This window comes from Nannospalax galili, unplaced genomic scaffold (genome assembly GCF_000622305.1).
Source record: "Nannospalax galili isolate Female #2095 unplaced genomic scaffold, S.galili_v1.0 scaffold32, whole genome shotgun sequence".
Lineage (NCBI taxonomy): Eukaryota > Metazoa > Chordata > Mammalia > Rodentia > Spalacidae > Nannospalax > Nannospalax galili.
Genome location: NW_008335297.1, coordinates 5,006,996 through 5,025,260, shown reverse-complemented (window position 1 = coordinate 5,025,260; position 18,265 = coordinate 5,006,996). Strand labels below are relative to the sequence as shown.

Genomic DNA, 18,265 nt, shown 5'->3' with positions numbered 1-18,265 from the left:
ATAAATAAATCACATCTTTGTGAGTTTACAGGATTTTTTTAAAAATCAGTCACTGATCACGTACTGGAGGATGAAAGAAATTGACTCATGATTTTGAGAACTTGGAATGAACCACAAGAATCCCACAGTGTACTGGGTATTTTTTTCTGTGACATATACCCTACAACTGAGTATCTGATGGGAGATGGTACTAGTTACTTTCCTGTTGCTATGACCATGAAATCTGACAGGTTCCAGGCAGTTAAGGTTTCTTTTGGCTCATGGTTTTGGAGGGTTTCAGACCAGAAGAAAGCATGGTGGTAGGAGATGGTAGTGAAGACTGTTCATAGCAGACCAGGAGGAGCAAAGGGAAACAGGAAGGGGAACCAGCTAAGTGGCACAGGCCCGTCCTCAGTGACCCACTTCCTATTATGCCCCACAGCCTCCCCAGGCGGTGCCACTAGCTGGGGACACATTCAAAACCTAGGTTTGTGGGAGACATTTCAGAATCAAGCCATAACATCACTTCTCTTTCTAGATAGTTCTGCTCACAAAAGAAGATGGGATGAAGGAATAAGAATGGCAGCATACAGCAGTCCCTAATGAAATCAGGGATCAGAGGTGTGGAGTACCTGGGGGCAGGCAACCAACCTGGAGGACCCTGCTGATGGGAGGAGAACACTTACTCCTTTGAAGCCAGCTTGCTAAAAAGGTCACAACTGAAATCACATCAGGTTCCTAGCTCTAGTTACTTGCTTCCAAGAAAGAATGGATGTAGTGGCTTCTGTTACTGTAACAAAGTGTCTGAAGCTGGGTACTTAATAAAGAAAAGAAGTTTATTTAGCTCACATCCAGACTTTAACCTTGTGAGATCCTGAGCCAGAACCACTAGCCAAGTTTCTCTGGTCCCTAATCTGTAGGCACAGTGTGAGGGAATAAAATGGTATTTGTCTGCAGCTGCTAAATTGGGGGCATTTGTCATGTAGCAGTAACTTCCTGTTACAAGACCTATTGTGGCAAGCACTCTACCACTGAGCTATACCCCCAGCCCCATATGCCTTTTTATTTGGAGAGCTAGACTCTACCAGAAATAGGGCAGATTCTGAAAACATCAGATGCCAGCCTGGGTGTCCTGGCTCATGAAACCATTTCCTCAATTGCAAAATGGAGCAAAACTTGTCTTCTGGATTTTGTATTCTTAATTTATGTTTTTATTGGGGTCGTTTGCTTGTTTGTTTTGAGACAGGGTCTCATGCAGCCCAGCCTGGCCTTGAATTCCATAAGTGGCTGAGGATACCTTTGTCTCTACCTCTTGAGTGCTGGGATTCCAGGCATGAACCACCATGCCCAGTTATATGGCGCTGGGGATCGGAGAACCAGGGTTTCACGCATGCTACATCCCAGTCCTGTTTTGTTTTTTGAGACAAGTCTCGTTATATAACTGGTCTGCCACTCATTATGTAGTCCAGACCAGCCTGGAACTCCTGATCCTCCTGCCTTAGCCTCCTAAGTGCTGGAATCATAGGCATGGGCCATCATGCCCAGCATGTTAACTTTGGGCCATTTTAATGTTTCTGGAATCAGAATGCTTCCACTACAGGCTTCAGAACTTTGCTGTCATGTTCATTTCCCAGCACCACCTCCCAAGAGCTCTAATGGAACAGCACAGTTCACAGCAGGCAAGATCTTAGAAACAAAGGCGGTCCCTGCAAGGCTGCCTTCAGGGATCCCTGATGGGAGAACTGACTGACACCTGTCCATTCAGCCTGGCTTCTTCATTCTGCTACAGCCTCTCCACATGTTCCAGAGTCCCTGCTTCCTGGCAATTAAAGACTGTTCCAGATCCAGTATGACTGGTTTCTGCCTCAAGATTTAAATCCTGCTGGACACATGTATGTATACACACACATACACACACGCACACACACACACACACACACACACACACACACACACACACAGCCTAGGAAGGCAGGCCTGGAATCTTGGCCACTCCAAAGGCTGAAGTGGGATAAAAAGTTCAAGACTATCTTGATTTACAGAGTACATTTGTGCTATTCTTACAAAGGGTTTTTTTTAAAGTTCTTTTGTGAATATTAATTCAAAGTATTGTTTTCCAATTTAACATATCTTGTGGCAGTGTTTTACAGCTCCTTTATTTAGAGATTCATCAAGCATTAAAATGCCCCACCATACTGAAAATAGTACGTTTTGTATTTGCCATCTGTATGTATTTTTGTTTGCAGTTTAATTTGGCATTCAAATTAACCACCAATGGGCCAGTGAGATGGCTCAGCAGATAATGGCACTTGCTGCTAACTCTGAGGACCCAAGTTCAATCCCTGGGACCCACGGGGTGGAAGGAGAGAGCTAACTCCCAAAAGTTGTCTTCTGACCTCCACATGTGCTATTACATGCATGCATACACCCCCACACACAAATTGGTTTTTTTTTAATGCAAAATAACCAACAGTGCATTGTTATTTAAATTGCCTAAGGATACAGAATTAACTTGTAGACCAGACTGGCCTTGAACTCACAGAGATCCGCCTGCCTCTGCCTCCCAGGTGCTGGGATTAAAGGCGTGCGCCACCACACCCGGCCAACAAATATTTTTAATTTTTTAAATTGATCTTTAACTTTGTTTAAGAAATACCATTTAGAGGACCCAGGTTCGGTTTCCAGCACCCACATGGCAGCTAACAACCATCCATAACTGCAGTTCCAGGGGATTCAATGCTCTCTCCTGACCTCCACAAACAATGCATGACATGGGTGCACTTATATACATTCAGGCAATACACTCATGCACATAAAATAAAAATAATAAATAGAATATTTAAATATTTTTTAAAAGAAATAAATTGTTTATAAACTGTTTAATAAATTGTGTTTCCAATAGCACATTGATTGGGCACCTACTGTTTACTGGGCACAGTGCTGAACCAGAGAACACTGAACAAAATGGAGTGTTATGCCCCTACACATCAATCTCCAGTGACATATGGAAGCCAATGAGAGATTTCCACACAGTGTATGTGGGCCAACAGGGTCACCACCAAATACCCTGTTCCAGCACAGCCACTGTCCCATTAAAACGGACAATGGTGTTGCCAGTTAGCCCTGCTGTTTGGGGCACTGACCCCTTTAATCACAGGGGCTCACTCCAGGTCAGGGTATGACTGAGGTTCCTGGCTGTTCAATGGAATTTTAACAAATGTAGGGCCTAAGATGTGGACATACCTGCTGACCACGGGCCAGAAGGAGACAGGGACTGTCAGGAATCTGGGCTTCAACCAGAAGCTATTGAGTCATTTTACCAAGGCAATGTCACCAGCACCCCTGCCTGGGGTACCTGGATGAGACTTGATGTGTCAGCACCTACCCCTTCCCAGTAAGGCTTCTGCACACATGCCTATACCGACATACATGTGCAGGCCGGTACAAGGAAAGAGGGGTGATTTGGGGGTGCCTACAGGAATGTCTGGAGACGATTTGGGTTGTCATGTGGGGGAGTGGTAATACTGGCACTCACTAGATGAGGCCAGGGTGCCACTAACCAGTCTACAAGATACAGGGCAGTCCCCTTCAATGAAGGATGATCACTTCACACCTCAACTGAACCCTGGAATAAAGGAAGAGCAGATCAAACACTCCAGGTCCACCCGGATGAGGCCCAAGAACTGACAGATGGCCCTGCCCTGTCCCCAAGGCTTTCCCGATGGTGAGGGTCATAGCTCAGTAGAAGACGTTCTTAGTGGTTTATTGCTGGTGTGGCTTACACAACCAAGTTCATGTGAACGAGAAATGAACACAAGGGGAAGTGGAGCCCTTAGAGATGTGAGGAGTTAATTTCAAAATAAGTAAGCTATGCCGTGATCAAAGAGAACTGAAATTTGTCTAGTTCCTTGAATTTGTGGGTTATTTTCCTTGGTATTCAGGAACCTTCCTTAAAATTAAACAATTAGCTTTGGTGGGACTTGCTCAGTGTCTTTTCTTTCTTTTTTTCTTTTTCTTTTTTGGTTTGACAGGGTTTCACTCTGTTACCCAGGCTGGTCCAAACTTGCTATGTTGCTCAGGCTGGCTTCAGACTCACAGTCCTTCTGCCAAGCCTCCCAGTGCAGGAATCACAGGCATCTGCCACCACATCCTGATCATGTGTAATAGTTCATATTTTCAAAATCGATTTTAGACAGGCTGGGCAATGTGGCCTGTTCTCCAGGCTCAGAACAAGAGTCTTGGTGGGAGGGGCCTCACCCATCAATGGACACACTTCTTGGATTAGTAGTGAAGAAACCAAAAATTATTATTTTTTTAGTATGTTGGAGCATGATGTGTGTGTGTGTGTGTGTGTGTGTATGTGTGTGTGTGAATCCTTATGCCTTAGGGTATGCCTCTGTGTCTGTATGGTTGTGTGTTTATCTGTGTGTGTGCCTGTGCGTGTCTCTACGTGTGTGTGTGTGTGTGTGTGTGTGCCTCTGTATGTCTCTATGTGTGTCTCTGTGTGTGTCTGTGAGTGTGTCTCTCTGTGTGTGCCTCTGTATATGTGTGTGTGCCTCCTTGTGCATCTGTGTGTCTCTGTGTGTATGTGTGTCTATCTCTGTGTGTGCCTCTGAATATGTCTGTGTGTGTATGCTTGTGTATGCCTGTGTGTGTGTCTATGTTCATATGCTTCTGTGTATGTCTGTGTGTGTGCCTGTATATGCCTCTGTGTGTGCTTTTATATCTGTACCCCTGTGTGTGTGTGCCTCCGGGTGTATCTCTGTGTGTGTCTCTGTGTGTATACCTGTGTGTCTCTATGGATGTATCTCTGTGTGTGCATGCATGCATGTGCACACACAAGCACAGCATGTAGAGACATGTTATGCTGTTTTCAAGAATGATGGCCACCACGCCATGCCAGGCATTGTCACTGTTCCTCTCCTTCCTGCCTCCCAGCCTCCCTTGGGTCAATGTCACACACAGAGGTGACCAGGCAGCCCCACATTCCCATGAACATAAATTTAACTTATTTAGACACAAACTCAAGATAAAAGACAGGCATGATAGCACATATCTACAATCCTAGCACTCACGAGGTAGAGCTGGGAGGATCAGGACTCAAGGTCATTTGGCTAAATATCAAACTAAGGGCAACTGGAGCTACATGAGACCCTGTCTCAAAAAATCAACCAATCAAAATACATTGTATGGAATTGGCAAGATCCAGTCCTCATGTGGTGGGATATACTTGAAATACCAGCATGGGGGAGTTAGGGGTGGAAGGATCAGGAGTTCAAGGTCATCCTTGGCTACATAGAGAGTTCCAGCCCAGCCTGGGTTACATGAGACCCTGTCTCAAAAAAAAAATCTCATTTACACAAGGAACATAAAAGTCCTCTCCAGGAAGCAAGACGGACATGAAGCTCATCCCTGTGGGGTCCCAGAAGTATAAAGTAACATTAAGTATGGGTTTGAGTGCATCACATCAACATATCAACTGATCAGGTTCAGAGACTTGAACTTAACAGCTGTGAACTGGAACTTAATCAATCCAGTCACTGACATTTGGATTCACAGGGACTCTGTGCAGAAAGTGCACTGGGCATGCAGGTGCTTGGCTGGGGGTACTGAAATTGAGGTCCACATATAGGTATGTTTGACCAGAAGCCCAAGTGGTTAGAAGTTTCCCCAAAGGTTAGATGGAGGTCTGATACACCACAGTGCCCCGAAATTTCACTTCTAGGTAAGTACCCAAGAGAATTGAAACAGATGTCACACAAAACCTGGACACACGTGCTCATAGTGACATTATTCATAAGAACCTAAAAGCAGAAACAACTCAAATGTCCATCATCTTATGAATGGAGAAATCAAATGAGGTATACCATACAGTGGAATATTATTTGGTCATAAAAAGGAATGAAATATAGATAAATTCCCAGATATAAACAAACCTGGAATCCAGGACAGCTGAGTTGGTAAAGAGCTTGCTGTGCAAACATGAGGACCTCAGTTCAATCTCCAGCACCCACATCAAAAGCTGGGTGTGGTGGTTCATGATTGTAATTGCAGTGCTTGGGAGGCAGAGACAGGCTGCTTCCTGAGGCTGGCTGCATAGCCAGCCTAGCCTTAGAGGCAGGCCCCAGATCCCAGTGAAATACCATCTTAAAACGCAAGGTAAACCAGGCCCTGAGGAATGACACCCGAGGTTGACTTCTGGCATACACACACACACACACACACACACACACACACACACACACATGGTAAACAGATTTTTTTTAAAAAATCCACATATTGTATAATTTCATATGTTAATTCAACCGGGCCAAGGAGGTGGGGGGCACCCAAATAGCTGGTAAAACATTATTTCTGCATGTGTTTCTAAGGATGTATCCAGAAGAGACCAGAATTTAAATGACTGACTAAGACAAGGTGGTCCCCTGCCCACTGCAAGCAGACCTCAACCACTCCACTGAACACACAGTAACAAGAAAGACGCAGAGGGTCTTCGCTGTCAGGCTGAGCTGGAATGCCCATCTTCTCCCGCCCTCAAACCAGTATGCCTGGCCCTGGGCCTTCCATACCAACCAGGCCGTGCAGAGCTCGGGCCTTCGGATTCAGACTGGGCCTCATATCACCATCAGCACAGCTCTCAAGACAACTTCAACTGGGGTTGCACCAACTTTCTAGAGCTCTAGTTTGTTAACAGATCCTGGGGTTTCTCAGCCTCTATTATCATACAAACCAAGCCCTCATATAAGTCTCCTTGTATGTCAGATATATAATATACCTAGACTAATTCCATATATACACACACATACATGCATACACATACATATACATATGCATGCACATACACACATACATGCATATATTCATATACACTCATACCCATGCACACACATACTCATACATATATGCACATACATGCATGCATTTATACACACACATTCATATATACACACATGCACATGTACATATACACACAAACACATATATTCATACTGGTTCTGTGTTTCTGGAAAACCCTGATTCATGCAGCTCTCATTTATACGAAATGACCAGAATAATCATTTTCTAAGCACGCTGGTGATTCCTGGGGCTGATGACTGTATAATGGGTACAGGGCTTCCATCTGGGGTATGAAAATTATGGAACTAGGCAGTGGGAACAGCTGCATCATTTCTTGAGTGTACCCAAACCACACTGACTTGAAGAGTGTCAGAGAAAAATCTGTGGCATAGGAACTGTATTTTGATTGAACATCCACACAATATAGCACCAAAAACCCAAGGATAAAGTCAAATCAGGCAAATGGAGCGACGTGTACCTTAAACACATGTGTACAAGGGCTCAGGCTATAACTCAGTGGTAGAACATTTGTGTAGCATGTCCTGGGTTCAATTCCCAGTACTACCACAAAAGCAAAACAAAATCCACTGGCCTGGGAATTTGGCTCAGTTTGCTGAGCATGCACAAAGCCCTAGGTTCCAACACCACCATCACATAAGCCGGATGTGGGGGTGTATGCCTGTAACTCCAGTACTTGGGAGGTAGAGGTAGGAAGATCAGAAATTCAAGGTCATCTCTGACTGCATAGTGAGTTTGAGACTAGCCTGGACTACGTGAGACCCTGTCTCAAACAAAACAAAACAAAAACAAAAAACCTACAGAAAATATTAGCAAGGATGTGGAGGAACTGGAACCTTGTGCTGTCAGTTGGACTGTGAAATGGTGCAACTGCTCTGGGAAACAGTTTAGAGGTTCCTCAAACATTAAAAAGAGAACTGCCCTGATCCCAGCAGTCCACTTCTAGGCAGATACCCCAAAGAACTGAAAGCAGGGTCTCAAAGGAGATATACCCACATGCCGAGAAGCACTATTCACAAGAACCAAGAGGTAAAAGCCACCCAGCTGGATGTGATAGACTCACACAGTGGACTATTATTCAGCCCTAAAAGAGGAAAAGGGACAGGTGGGATGCTTTAGATAAAGTGCTTGTCATGCAAGCCTGACAACCTGAGTTCAATCTCTGGAACCCACAAAAGGTGGAAAGAGAGAACTGGCCCCACAAAGTTGTTCCCTGACCTCCACCTGTGCAATCATGGCGGTTGTGCACCCACATACATACATACACCACACACACACACACACACACACACACACAATGAATTTTTTAAAAAAAGTTTAGGCATGAGCTATGACATGGATGGCCCTTGAGGACATCACACTAAGTGAAACAAACCTGTTGCAAAGGACAGATGCTGCAGATTCCACTTTCATGGCTAGTCAGGTTTATAAAGATAGAAAGTAGACTGGTGATTAGCAGGGCCAGGGAGGAGCATTGGGGAATAGTCAATGGGCAGTTTCACTTTTGCACAATGAAAAAGTTGTTTCATAACAATGCAAACATACCCGAGACACTACCATCCTGCACATCTGGAAAGGACTAAGAGCAGGCATGTTGTTGTCTTTTAAGAACCACAATAAAACTTTATAAAACCAAATGGGGTATGGTGGCACAAGGTGTATAGTCCCAGCAGTTGGAGGCTGAGGCAGGAGGCTGGAGAGTTAAAGGGTTAAAGGTCAGCCTGGGCTACATGGTGAGAGCCAGTCTCAAAAAACTTATTGATTGACTGAATGAATGAATGAATGAATGAATGAAAAGAAAAGTAAACACAAGGCACACTTGGGGAACATGAATACACACACACACACACACACACACACACATATACGCACGCAGGCACGTGCACACAGGATCGAAGATATTTCCTCTATCTACCCAGCCCTGGTGTAGAATTGCATCCTCTGCTGGTCCCCAAGGAGCCCACACCACAACACTGCACCTCCCTCATCCAGAAGCAGGAACAAGCCTAAAAGGAACCACCTCTCCATCCCCAGGGCTTAAGCCAGCACCTGGCAACCCAGCAGCTGTTGAATATATAGCTACTGAACAAAGTGTTAGTAGCCACATTGTAAGGCCAGGCTGGTCCAGATATCCTCATTTTACAGGCCACTGGAGGTAAGGCACGATGACCTGCCCCAAACCTAGAGCTGCAGGTGATAAGGGAAGAAATGGACTCAATATCCCAGACTCTGGTAATACAGGCCCCTCCCACAAGAGCATCTCCCTTCAAGGTCAACCTGCAATCAATGAGGAATTGGGAATTCCCTATTGCAAATAGCAAAATGAACAAAAAGTTTTCAAATAATGGTTCACACATTATACTTGTGATTCAGAACTTTGGGGAATTCAATTAAAATTTGAATATTTTTCGTAAAATGACACGTATGAAACTTAGATAAGAATTTTCAAAGGTTCCTGGACCCCCTAAAGTTAAAAATTCTCTTTGGCGGTGGGGGGTGCTGGAGAAGCAGCTCAACAGTTAAGAGCACTGGCTGCTCTTGCAGAGGACCCAGGTTCAGGTCCCAGCACCCACATGGTGGTTAACAATTGTCTGTAACTCTGGTTCTACAGGATCTGACACCCTCTTTTGGTCTCCATGGGTATTACATGCACTTGGTACACTTAAATACACACAGACAAAAACACTCACACACATAAAATTAAAGTTTAAAAAAAAAAAAAAAGAATCCTATTTTGGAGCCAGGTGCTACAACACACACCTTTAATCCCAGCGCTGCCCACTATGGTCCATCAAGAGCCACTCAAAGCTCAACATCCTTGTCCCACAAGTGTTCCAGAAAGTTAACTCTCATCCTTGACTACTCATCCCCACCCCACATCTTTGCGTATATGTATGGTGTGTGTGTGTGTGTGTGTGTGTGTATCTGTGGGTAGGGGCCAGAAGGGGGCATCAGGTGTCCTCCTCTATTGTTCTCCACTGAACCTGGAGCTTGCCTTTTTTTGGTTAGGTTGGTGCCAGAAAGCCCTAGCAATCTTCCTGTGTCCACTCCCCAAATGCTGGGGTTACAGGCACATGCATCTATGTCCAATGGTTTATGTGAGTGTTGGGGAACTGAACTGTGGTCTTCATGTTTACATACCAAGCACTTTCTCCACTAAGTCATCACCCCAGTCCTCTCCCTGTCCCATACCTTTTCTTTAATTTTTATTTTCAGACAGTCTCCCTGTAGCCCCAGCTGGCCTAGAACTCACTATGTAGACCAGGCTGGCCTCAAATTCACAGAGATCTGCCTATCTCTGCCTCCCAAGTGCTGAGATTAAAGGTGTGTGCCACCATGCCCAGCCCTACCCCACATCTTAACCATCATCTAATGAAGACTGATTGTACCTCCCAGGTGCCTCCAGGTCCCTGTCCAGATCTCTGTGCCAGACACCTAGCTTCTGCTTCCTTCCATTCCTAAACTAGTCTGTGATAGGTAATCTCAATTTTCAACTTGAGGAGATCTAGAATCACCTGGGACACATGTTTCTGGATATGCCTGTGGGGAATTATCAGGATTAAGTTAATGGAAGTAGGAAGGCCCATCCCCTGTGGGTGGCACCATTCCCTGAGTTGGGATCCCGGGCTGTATAAAAAGGAGAAAGAGAGCTGAACACAAACGTTCTTCACTCTCTGTTTCTTGACTAGGGATACATTGTGACCAGTTGCCTCAAACTCCTGCCATGTGAACTCCTCACCATGATGGCTCTTGAACTGTGAGCCAAAATGAAACCTTCCTTAGGTAACTTTTGTTCAGGATATTTTTTCAGAGCAACAGAAAGCTAGAACAACAGCACATCTTTATCCTCATAGAAAGCTCCAGTGTGTAGATCTAAAGCTTATAGTTCTTTCTGAGTCTAGCCTCACCTTCTGTTCAGGACACTTCTCCAGCATCTCTAGTCTTGAACCATCCTGAAACACTAAACACCCTAACTCACAATCTCAACTCCAAGCCTCTCTGAATGGGACAGTCACCCTTCCCCATCTAGCTAACTGCTCCTCTGCCTTAGGTTCCAGTCCAGCAGTCACTTCTCTGACCAGGATAAGGACGCAAGGATCTGCAGTTCTGAGCATGTCAAGCATTGAGCTGTAGCAACCTGGCATGCCTGCATGATCCCCCAACACCATGGCTTTCAGCTGGAAGTTTGTCCCCTAAGAACACTTGGCAACGAATGGAGACCACAAGATGCCCCTGGTGTCTGGTGAGCAAAGGCCAAGGTCACTACTAAACATCCTACAATGCATATGAGAGCCCCAAAATGAAGTAGGACCTGACTGACATAACTGGAGTGTTATTACAGACTCGACTGGGCACCTCTATAAGGCAGGGGCTGGGTCTTGCACACTACATGGCCCCAGCCACCGGCCCAAGGGAAGGCAAATGGGAGATGCCCACCAGGTATTGAACACATTACAGTTTAAATGCTGTGTAGGTTCCTTTGCCCAGGATTACAGTTCTTACACTGTGGTAGGATGAATGATGCTCTCAACCACCATCTAGGTTCTAATCCCTAGAACCTGTGGATGTTACCATAGATGGCAAAAGAGAATCGGCAGACCACATTATTAAAGAATACTCTGTGTGTGTGTGTGTGTGTGTGTGTGTGTGTGTGTGTGTATGAGAGAGTCTCATGCAGCTTAAGCTGTGTGAAAGAGAGAGAGAGAGAGAGAGAGAGAGAGAGAGAGAGAGAGAGAGAGAGAGAGAGACTCATGCAGCTTAAGCTGTTCCTGAACCCAATCTGTAGCTAAAAATGACCATGAACTTCTGATCCTCCTGTTTCCACCTTCCTAGTACTGGGATTACAGGTATGCACCACTATGCCCAGTTTCTGCAATGATAGGGAAGGAACCCAGGGCTTCATGCATGCCTGGGCAAACACCCCACCAACTGACCCACAACCCCAGATCTTACTTTGTATAGAATCCTGAAATGTAAAAATTATCCTAGATTCTTGGGTAGGTCTGAAATATTGTCACAAATATCTTTATGTATTAGGGAGAGGTATAAGAAGACCACACACACACACACACGAGCAGGTCACGTAAAGGAAGAGCAGAAAAAGTTGTACAGTTGGTTTGGATGGTGAAGGAATCTAAGTGCTAGAATCATAGGCATGCATCAGCATGCCTGGTTTATGCAGTGCCTGGGTTGGAACCCAGGGCTACTGCATACTAGGCAAGCATTCTATCAACCAAGCTACATCTCCAGCCCATTAAGCCAATCTGTTTATGATATCTTGCTATAGTGGCATAATAAAGACTACTTCATTCTGGGAATTATTGGATTGAATAGGAGAGATAGAGACAGAGAGACAGAGACAGAGACAGAGAGACAGAGACAGAGAGACAGAGACAGAGAGACAGAGAGAGAGGCTGTAGCTCAGCAGTAGTGCTCTTGCTTAGCATTCATGGGACTCTGAGTTCCATCCCTAGCACTGGAAATAAAATAAAGGCACTAAGTACCAGGGACCCAAGGCTGTTGGTGCAGAAAGTTGGAAGGGTATATGGTGAGTGGGTAGAGCTGAGCTGTGGATGTTTCTAGAAAGGCCACTGTCAAGCACACTATGAAGTCACCCCTCTGTCTTGGTCCTGCTGCCTTCTGGATGCCAAAGGAGTCAGGCAGGCATGTGACCTGACTGAGGTGAAGTCTGGTTGGCTGGTACTGCAACATTTTTCTCCTGCCTCCTCCTGCCCACTCCTCTCCCAGGTTGCCCTGTAGCCACAGAGACCCTTCCCTGACCTTCCAACACAGATGCAGCATCTCTGCACTTGCTGTTCCTTCAGCTCAGAACTCTCTTCCTCCAGAATCTCCCATGGTTGACTGCTTCTCAATATTCAGTCTCAGACTAGAGCTCCTCAGAGAAGCCATCCCTGACTGTGCTACAGTGTGAGACCTTCCCTGAGTGCAATCTCTTGCCTCAGTGCCATAGCTACTTCCTAACCCTCCCATATACCATAATTATCCTGTAGTCATTTTTGCCTGATCAATTATCAGTCCTTTCCTGCACCTCAACCACAGTTTCCAAGAGAACAGGGACTGTGTAACTAGCATATATGTATGTCCCTGGTACACAATAGATGCTCAGTGTACTCTGAATAAATGGATGGATGGATGGATAAATTTGCAGCTTGGAGGATGGATAAATTTGCAGCTTGGGACCACTAACACAAGGCGGGAGTCACAACGTACCTGATCTTGGCCTTCCTAAAGGCCAGCTCCTCTTCGTTGCCAAAGTCCAGGGACACATCCTCAGTATCGTCCACCAGGGCCTGGGGGACACCAGGAGCAAATAGCAGGTTCTCACGCAGCGTACACTCAGCCATCATGAGCAAGCACCCTCCCTTCCTGGGCCTGTCTCTGCTCTCTTCCCTGTGTTAGGCGCTTGCTGGCCCTTAGAAATGCGAGGCCTTCCCCATCCTCCTGACCACGGGGGCCCAGTGCAGCCCCAGGCCCTGAGATCCATACATCCCTTTTCCTCCCACAGGTTCCTCACCATCATCCTTGCGGCGCAGCATCTGCACCATCATCCCTGCCGCCCTACCTGCTTCATCCTCCTGGGTACCACTGGATACCTACAGCGCAGGCTCCAACTCCGCCCCTCGCCGCCCAAGACTTGGATGCCCAGGCGGCAGCAGACCCTGGGGACGCTGGAGCCTGGGGCCCGCAGCTTCACTAGGCACGGGTCGCCCCGGGGGAGGGGCGAGGAGGCGCGGAACGCGCGAACTGGGAAGGGGGCTCGCTCCGCGGCGGGGCGAGGCCTGAAAGGGTCCCCAAGGGAGCGCTGGGGACCACGCCCAGGACCAGCAGACTCAGAGAATGGGTGTCCAGCACACAGGGAACTGTGGCGGGGCGAGGACAGACCTGCCGGTCCCAGGGCAGTAAGCCTGGGAGGGAGGGTGCGGTGGGAATGCTGCAGTTGTTGCAGAAAGGTGGAGAGAAGAGCAGTTTCCAGGCGCTGTGAAAAGCTTGCTTTTTGGGCCAGGCATTGTGCAGGCCTGCGGTCTTAGCGCTTGGAAATCTGAGGCAGAAGATTGCCGGGAATTCGCACCTGCACTGCATAGAGAAAAAAGGGAGGGAGGGAGAAAGGGAGGAAGGGAGGAAGGGAGGGAGGAAGGGAGGGGAAAGTGGATCCCCAGGATTGAACATGAGGCTAGGCTTCGGGATAGGGGTATCTGCAGAATTGGGCATGCCCAGCAGAGTAGCTACTGACATGTGAAGGCCTTACTGGCCTTTTCCTAGCCAATGACATGATCACATCACCTCCCCTATGGCCTGTCCCCCACCCTTCATTCCCCGGCCCCTCTCCTCCCTACTCCCATTTTCCCCATCCTCCGCATCCCTGCCTTCAGCCCTGGGGTGGAGTGGAGTGTCTCAATGTCAAGGCTGCTGGTCCTCCTTTGCTCTCTGGCCCCAAGCAGATAAGAGGGCATTGGGCCACAAGCTTCTGGGCAGTTCACTCCCTGCTGGGCTGGTGGGGGTAATGTGAAGAGCTGTCTCACTCCTGATCCCCAGGCTGCCAACTGCCTTCAGGCCACAGAGAAGGGAAAGGATGGAGGGGACCCTTCCTAGGACAAAAAAGCATCCTCAGGAGCCAAGTCTCTTAAAATATTTCCCAAACTATGCCAGATACAGTAGGCCAAGCCTGTTATCTCAGCACTTGGGAAGGCTAAGGCAGGAGGAGCATAAGTTCCAGGGCTAACTTGTACTACAAAACAAGTTTAAGGCTAGCCTGGGCAACTTATCAAGACCCTGTCTCAAGGGCTTCAAAGGGTGGCACACATCTTTAATCCTAGGACTCAAGGCAGGGGCAGGCCAATCTCTGTGAATTTCAGACCAGCCAGGGCTACCTAGTGAGACCCTGTCTCAAAGAGAAGAACAAAACAAAACTTGTTTCAAAAAGTTTTTTAAAAAGGACTTGGAGGGGGCATGGGAAGATGGAGAGGTGCTAGAACACTTGCTTGGCATGCAAGAAGCTGTGGGTTCAAGCCCCAGTTATATATATTAAAATGTCTCAAACCAAAACCATACATCAGTTCCAGAAGCTTCTGGAACCTCTGCCACCTCAGCTGCCATGGCAGTCCGCTGAAATCGCCCCTGTGGGAGTGGGGCTGCCAGCAGATTGGCAAAGGCTCCCAGGGTCGGTCCCAGTGGTTTCTAGCCTGCTTTCCAGTTTGTAGTGTGCACAGGAAGGGCCTGGGGTCTGGCTGGAATGCAGTCTGGCTCAGTGACCTGCAGAAATTTTTCTTTTCTCACAGCTCCAATGTGAGGCCAAGGTCTGGAATACCCTTTGAGGTGCCAGGATCCCAAACCACCAAGCCTGGTTTTCTGGAAAGGGCTGTTGGCTTTTCCCATTCCATGGCAGGCTCCAGGCACAGATGTGGCACTGAGAAGCCAGCTCCCCAAGGCCCCAGCCACCAGGAGGGGGCATGGGCAGGAAAGGTTCACGGTGGAGGCCAGGTGGAGGAAAGAAGCCGGGTAGAATATTTAGGGGCTTTTCCTCCTACCCTGAAAACCAGCAGCTGTTGGTGTCTGCTACGTTGGGGTAGGGAGGTGGGAAAACCCCCTTGGAAGCCCCAACTGACATTCTCAGCCGTCAGTGGGTATCCTCAAAAAATGATCACTTCATCAACATCGAAATTCACTCTGTTCTCCCCTCCTGGCCTGCTGACTACACAGGGTGGGAAATCCACTTTTGATCCTGAGTCTGGCTTCAGCTGCATGCTAAGTAAAGTTTTAGGGCAGACACTGAGACTCAAGCTGAGTCTCAGTCAGTGGTCCTGATACACTAGTTAAAGAGAGTAACAGTAAAAAACAGAAAAGTGACTTAAACAGCACACTGAGAAAAGTAGAAAAAACAGATAGAGACTGCTGACTTGAGTTCATTTTCAGGGTAGGGTATGAGCTTGAAGTTTAATAGATGAAGAATCAAGGCAGGACATGGGGCATGCCTAATGGTTAAGGTGTGGTCCTGCCCATCATTATTTAGCTAGGGTCCTACAAGGTGGCCCAGATATTGTTCATCTCTTAACACTGTTATTGACCTAGGAGACCAATCTAGTCCTTTGGAAGTGACCTGCTCCAGGGTCCAGCCCTCATAAAGAATTGCCTTCATCTGGAGTTGGTCTAAACCTGGGAGGGTTTGGTGTTCCTGGAGTCCAAGGTGACAGCAATGACTTTTCTCTGTGCCTTCAACCTTGAAGGGAGAAAAGATAGGTTAAGTAGAGACACTCCATAGTAATTTACATATCTACGCAGGAGTCTGAGCCAAAGTCAAAGCAACTGACAGGAGAGGGCAGAATCCCCCATCCCCAGCCCACTTTTAGTTACTTTGGGGGCCAAATGAGGAGTCAATGCTTTTTAGACAGTGGCATCTGTTACTCGGTAGATTTCAGGACTCAGAGTCCTTGAGGGTCTCCAGTAAAGGACTTGGAAATGCTTTCCATGAAAGCCCTGGGGAATGCTTGCAGCAAGAATTGTGGGAAAAACTAACCTTTTCCTCCCACCTTTTTTACTGCTCTTGTACCCTCGGAGAGGGGAACAGAGCCTCAAGGCACAGTCCTATGGCTAGTCCTGTAGCTGGGAACCCCATGAGCCAGCAGCACATGGGACTGGGATACCAGCCTCATGTGTCTAACCTACCACTTCCACAGGGGTGTCTGTTTTCACAGCAGAACTATGAATGATACTTTTCAAAAGCATGAATTTAAAGAATGTGAATTAACTTTTTTTTTGGAGACAGGGTCTCATGTAGCTCAAGCTGGCCTCAAACTCACTACGTAGCTGAGAATAACCTTGAACTCCTGATCTTCCTGCCTCCACCCCCAGAATATTGGAATTACAGATGTGTGCCATCATGCCCAATTTTATGTGGCACTGAAGGTCAAACTCAGGGTTTAATGCATGCTAGGCAAATAGTCTACCAACTGAGTGCCATCTCTAGCCCACAGTCTTAGGTGCATATGTGTCTGTGTGTCGTACAGGATCATCCTCTGAGCCAAACTGCCACCATTTTCATGAATTCAGCTGTGGCCACTTGTAAATGATCATCCCAGCTGGGCTTGTTGGCTGTCAACACTCCCTCCTGGAAGGAGAGGTAGACATGGGATCTTCACCTGAGCAGCCAGCCTCTCCTCCCAACCTGATGTGTACAATTCTGCCCTAATTGCTCATGGCCTTGGGATCTCCGGAGGAGCGGGAGCGTATAGGTTGGGGAAAACTGAAGGAAGGGTGTGCCCCATCTGTGTAGCTATGAGAAAGCCATCATCCATGCTGGGTACAGACTTTCCAGTGTGGTTGCTTTGGGGTTACCCATGCTCCTGTCAGTAACCCCTTACTCAATAAATTCTGGAGAAATAAACACATTGGTTCCCCAGGGGGAACTTCGGCGAAATCAAACTTTGTAATTGGGACCTTAGAAGGAGAGGGGTAGACATTGCCTAGTTGCCCCCAGGATGAAAATTTTCAACACAGTCACAGTATATATATATATATTTGTGTGTGTGTGTAGTGTATGTGTATGCACACATTTGTGTGTGTGTGTGTGTGTGTGTGTGTGTGTGTGGTGTAGATCAGAGGTTGATATTGGGTGTCTTTCTCAATTGATCTCCATCTTATTTCTTGAGACAGGGTCTCTCACTGAACTCGGAGGTCACCAATTAGTTAGGCTGGAGGGGGGGAGGAGAGGAGGGAGAGGAAGAGGAGGGGAGGAGGAGGGGGAGGAGGAAGAGAAGAAGGCTAGAAAGATGGCTCAGCAGTTAAGAGCACTGATCACTCTTGCAGAGGACCCAGGTTTGGTTCCTAGGACCCACATGATGACTAGCAACCATCCTTAACTCCAGTTCCATGGGATCTGACACCCTCTTCTGACCTCTGTGGATGCTTCATAACACAGGGGCACTTGCATACATGCAGGTAAAACACTCATACACATAAATAAAAAAATTTTTAAGAGAAGACATGAAGTTGGGAGGGGTGGGAGGTGGAACTGGAGGGGAGTTGGGAGGAAGAGTCAGGGATAAATGTGATAAAAATATATTGTATGAAATTCTCAAAAGAATTAATAGAAATATATATTTAAAAAATATTTATTTATTTTATGTGTATGAGTGTATTGCCTGCATGTGTGTGAGTGCACACATGTCGTGTAATGCCTGTGGAGGTCAGAAGAGAGCATTGGATGCCCCTAGAACTGGAGTTACAGATGATTGTTAGCTACCATGTGGGTGCTGGAAATCAAACCCGGGTCCTCTGCATGAACAGTCAGTACTCTTAACCACTAAGCCATCTCTCCAGCCTCTATATTATTTTTAAAAAAGACAAAATATGGACATTAAACAAAACAAAAACAACAAAACAAAAAACCCCCATAGAACTGGGGTTCTAGCTCAGT

General features: G+C 46.8%; 1 protein-coding gene across 4 annotated transcripts in view; it reads right to left on the bottom strand.

Moving 5' to 3' along the window:
• The window catches only part of Tvp23a (trans-golgi network vesicle protein 23 homolog A), a 35,950-nt gene extending 21,943 nt beyond the window's left edge, over positions 1 to 14,007 (bottom strand). Inside the window, exons 1-2 of one of the 4 annotated variants that reach the window (XM_008829937.3) lie at positions 13,370 to 13,999; positions 13,066 to 13,145 (exon numbers count right to left, since the gene is read on the bottom strand). In XM_008829937.3, coding sequence (XP_008828159.1) covers positions 13,066 to 13,145; positions 13,370 to 13,375 — 86 coding nt within the window. In that variant the 5' untranslated portion in view covers positions 13,376 to 13,999. Of the gene's footprint in view, positions 1 to 13,065 lie in introns of all 4 variants that reach the window. The other 3 variants (XM_008829936.3, XM_017797363.1, XM_008829935.2) reach the window with 3 other exon arrangements.
• Positions 14,008 to 18,265: the final 4,258 nt, after the last annotated feature.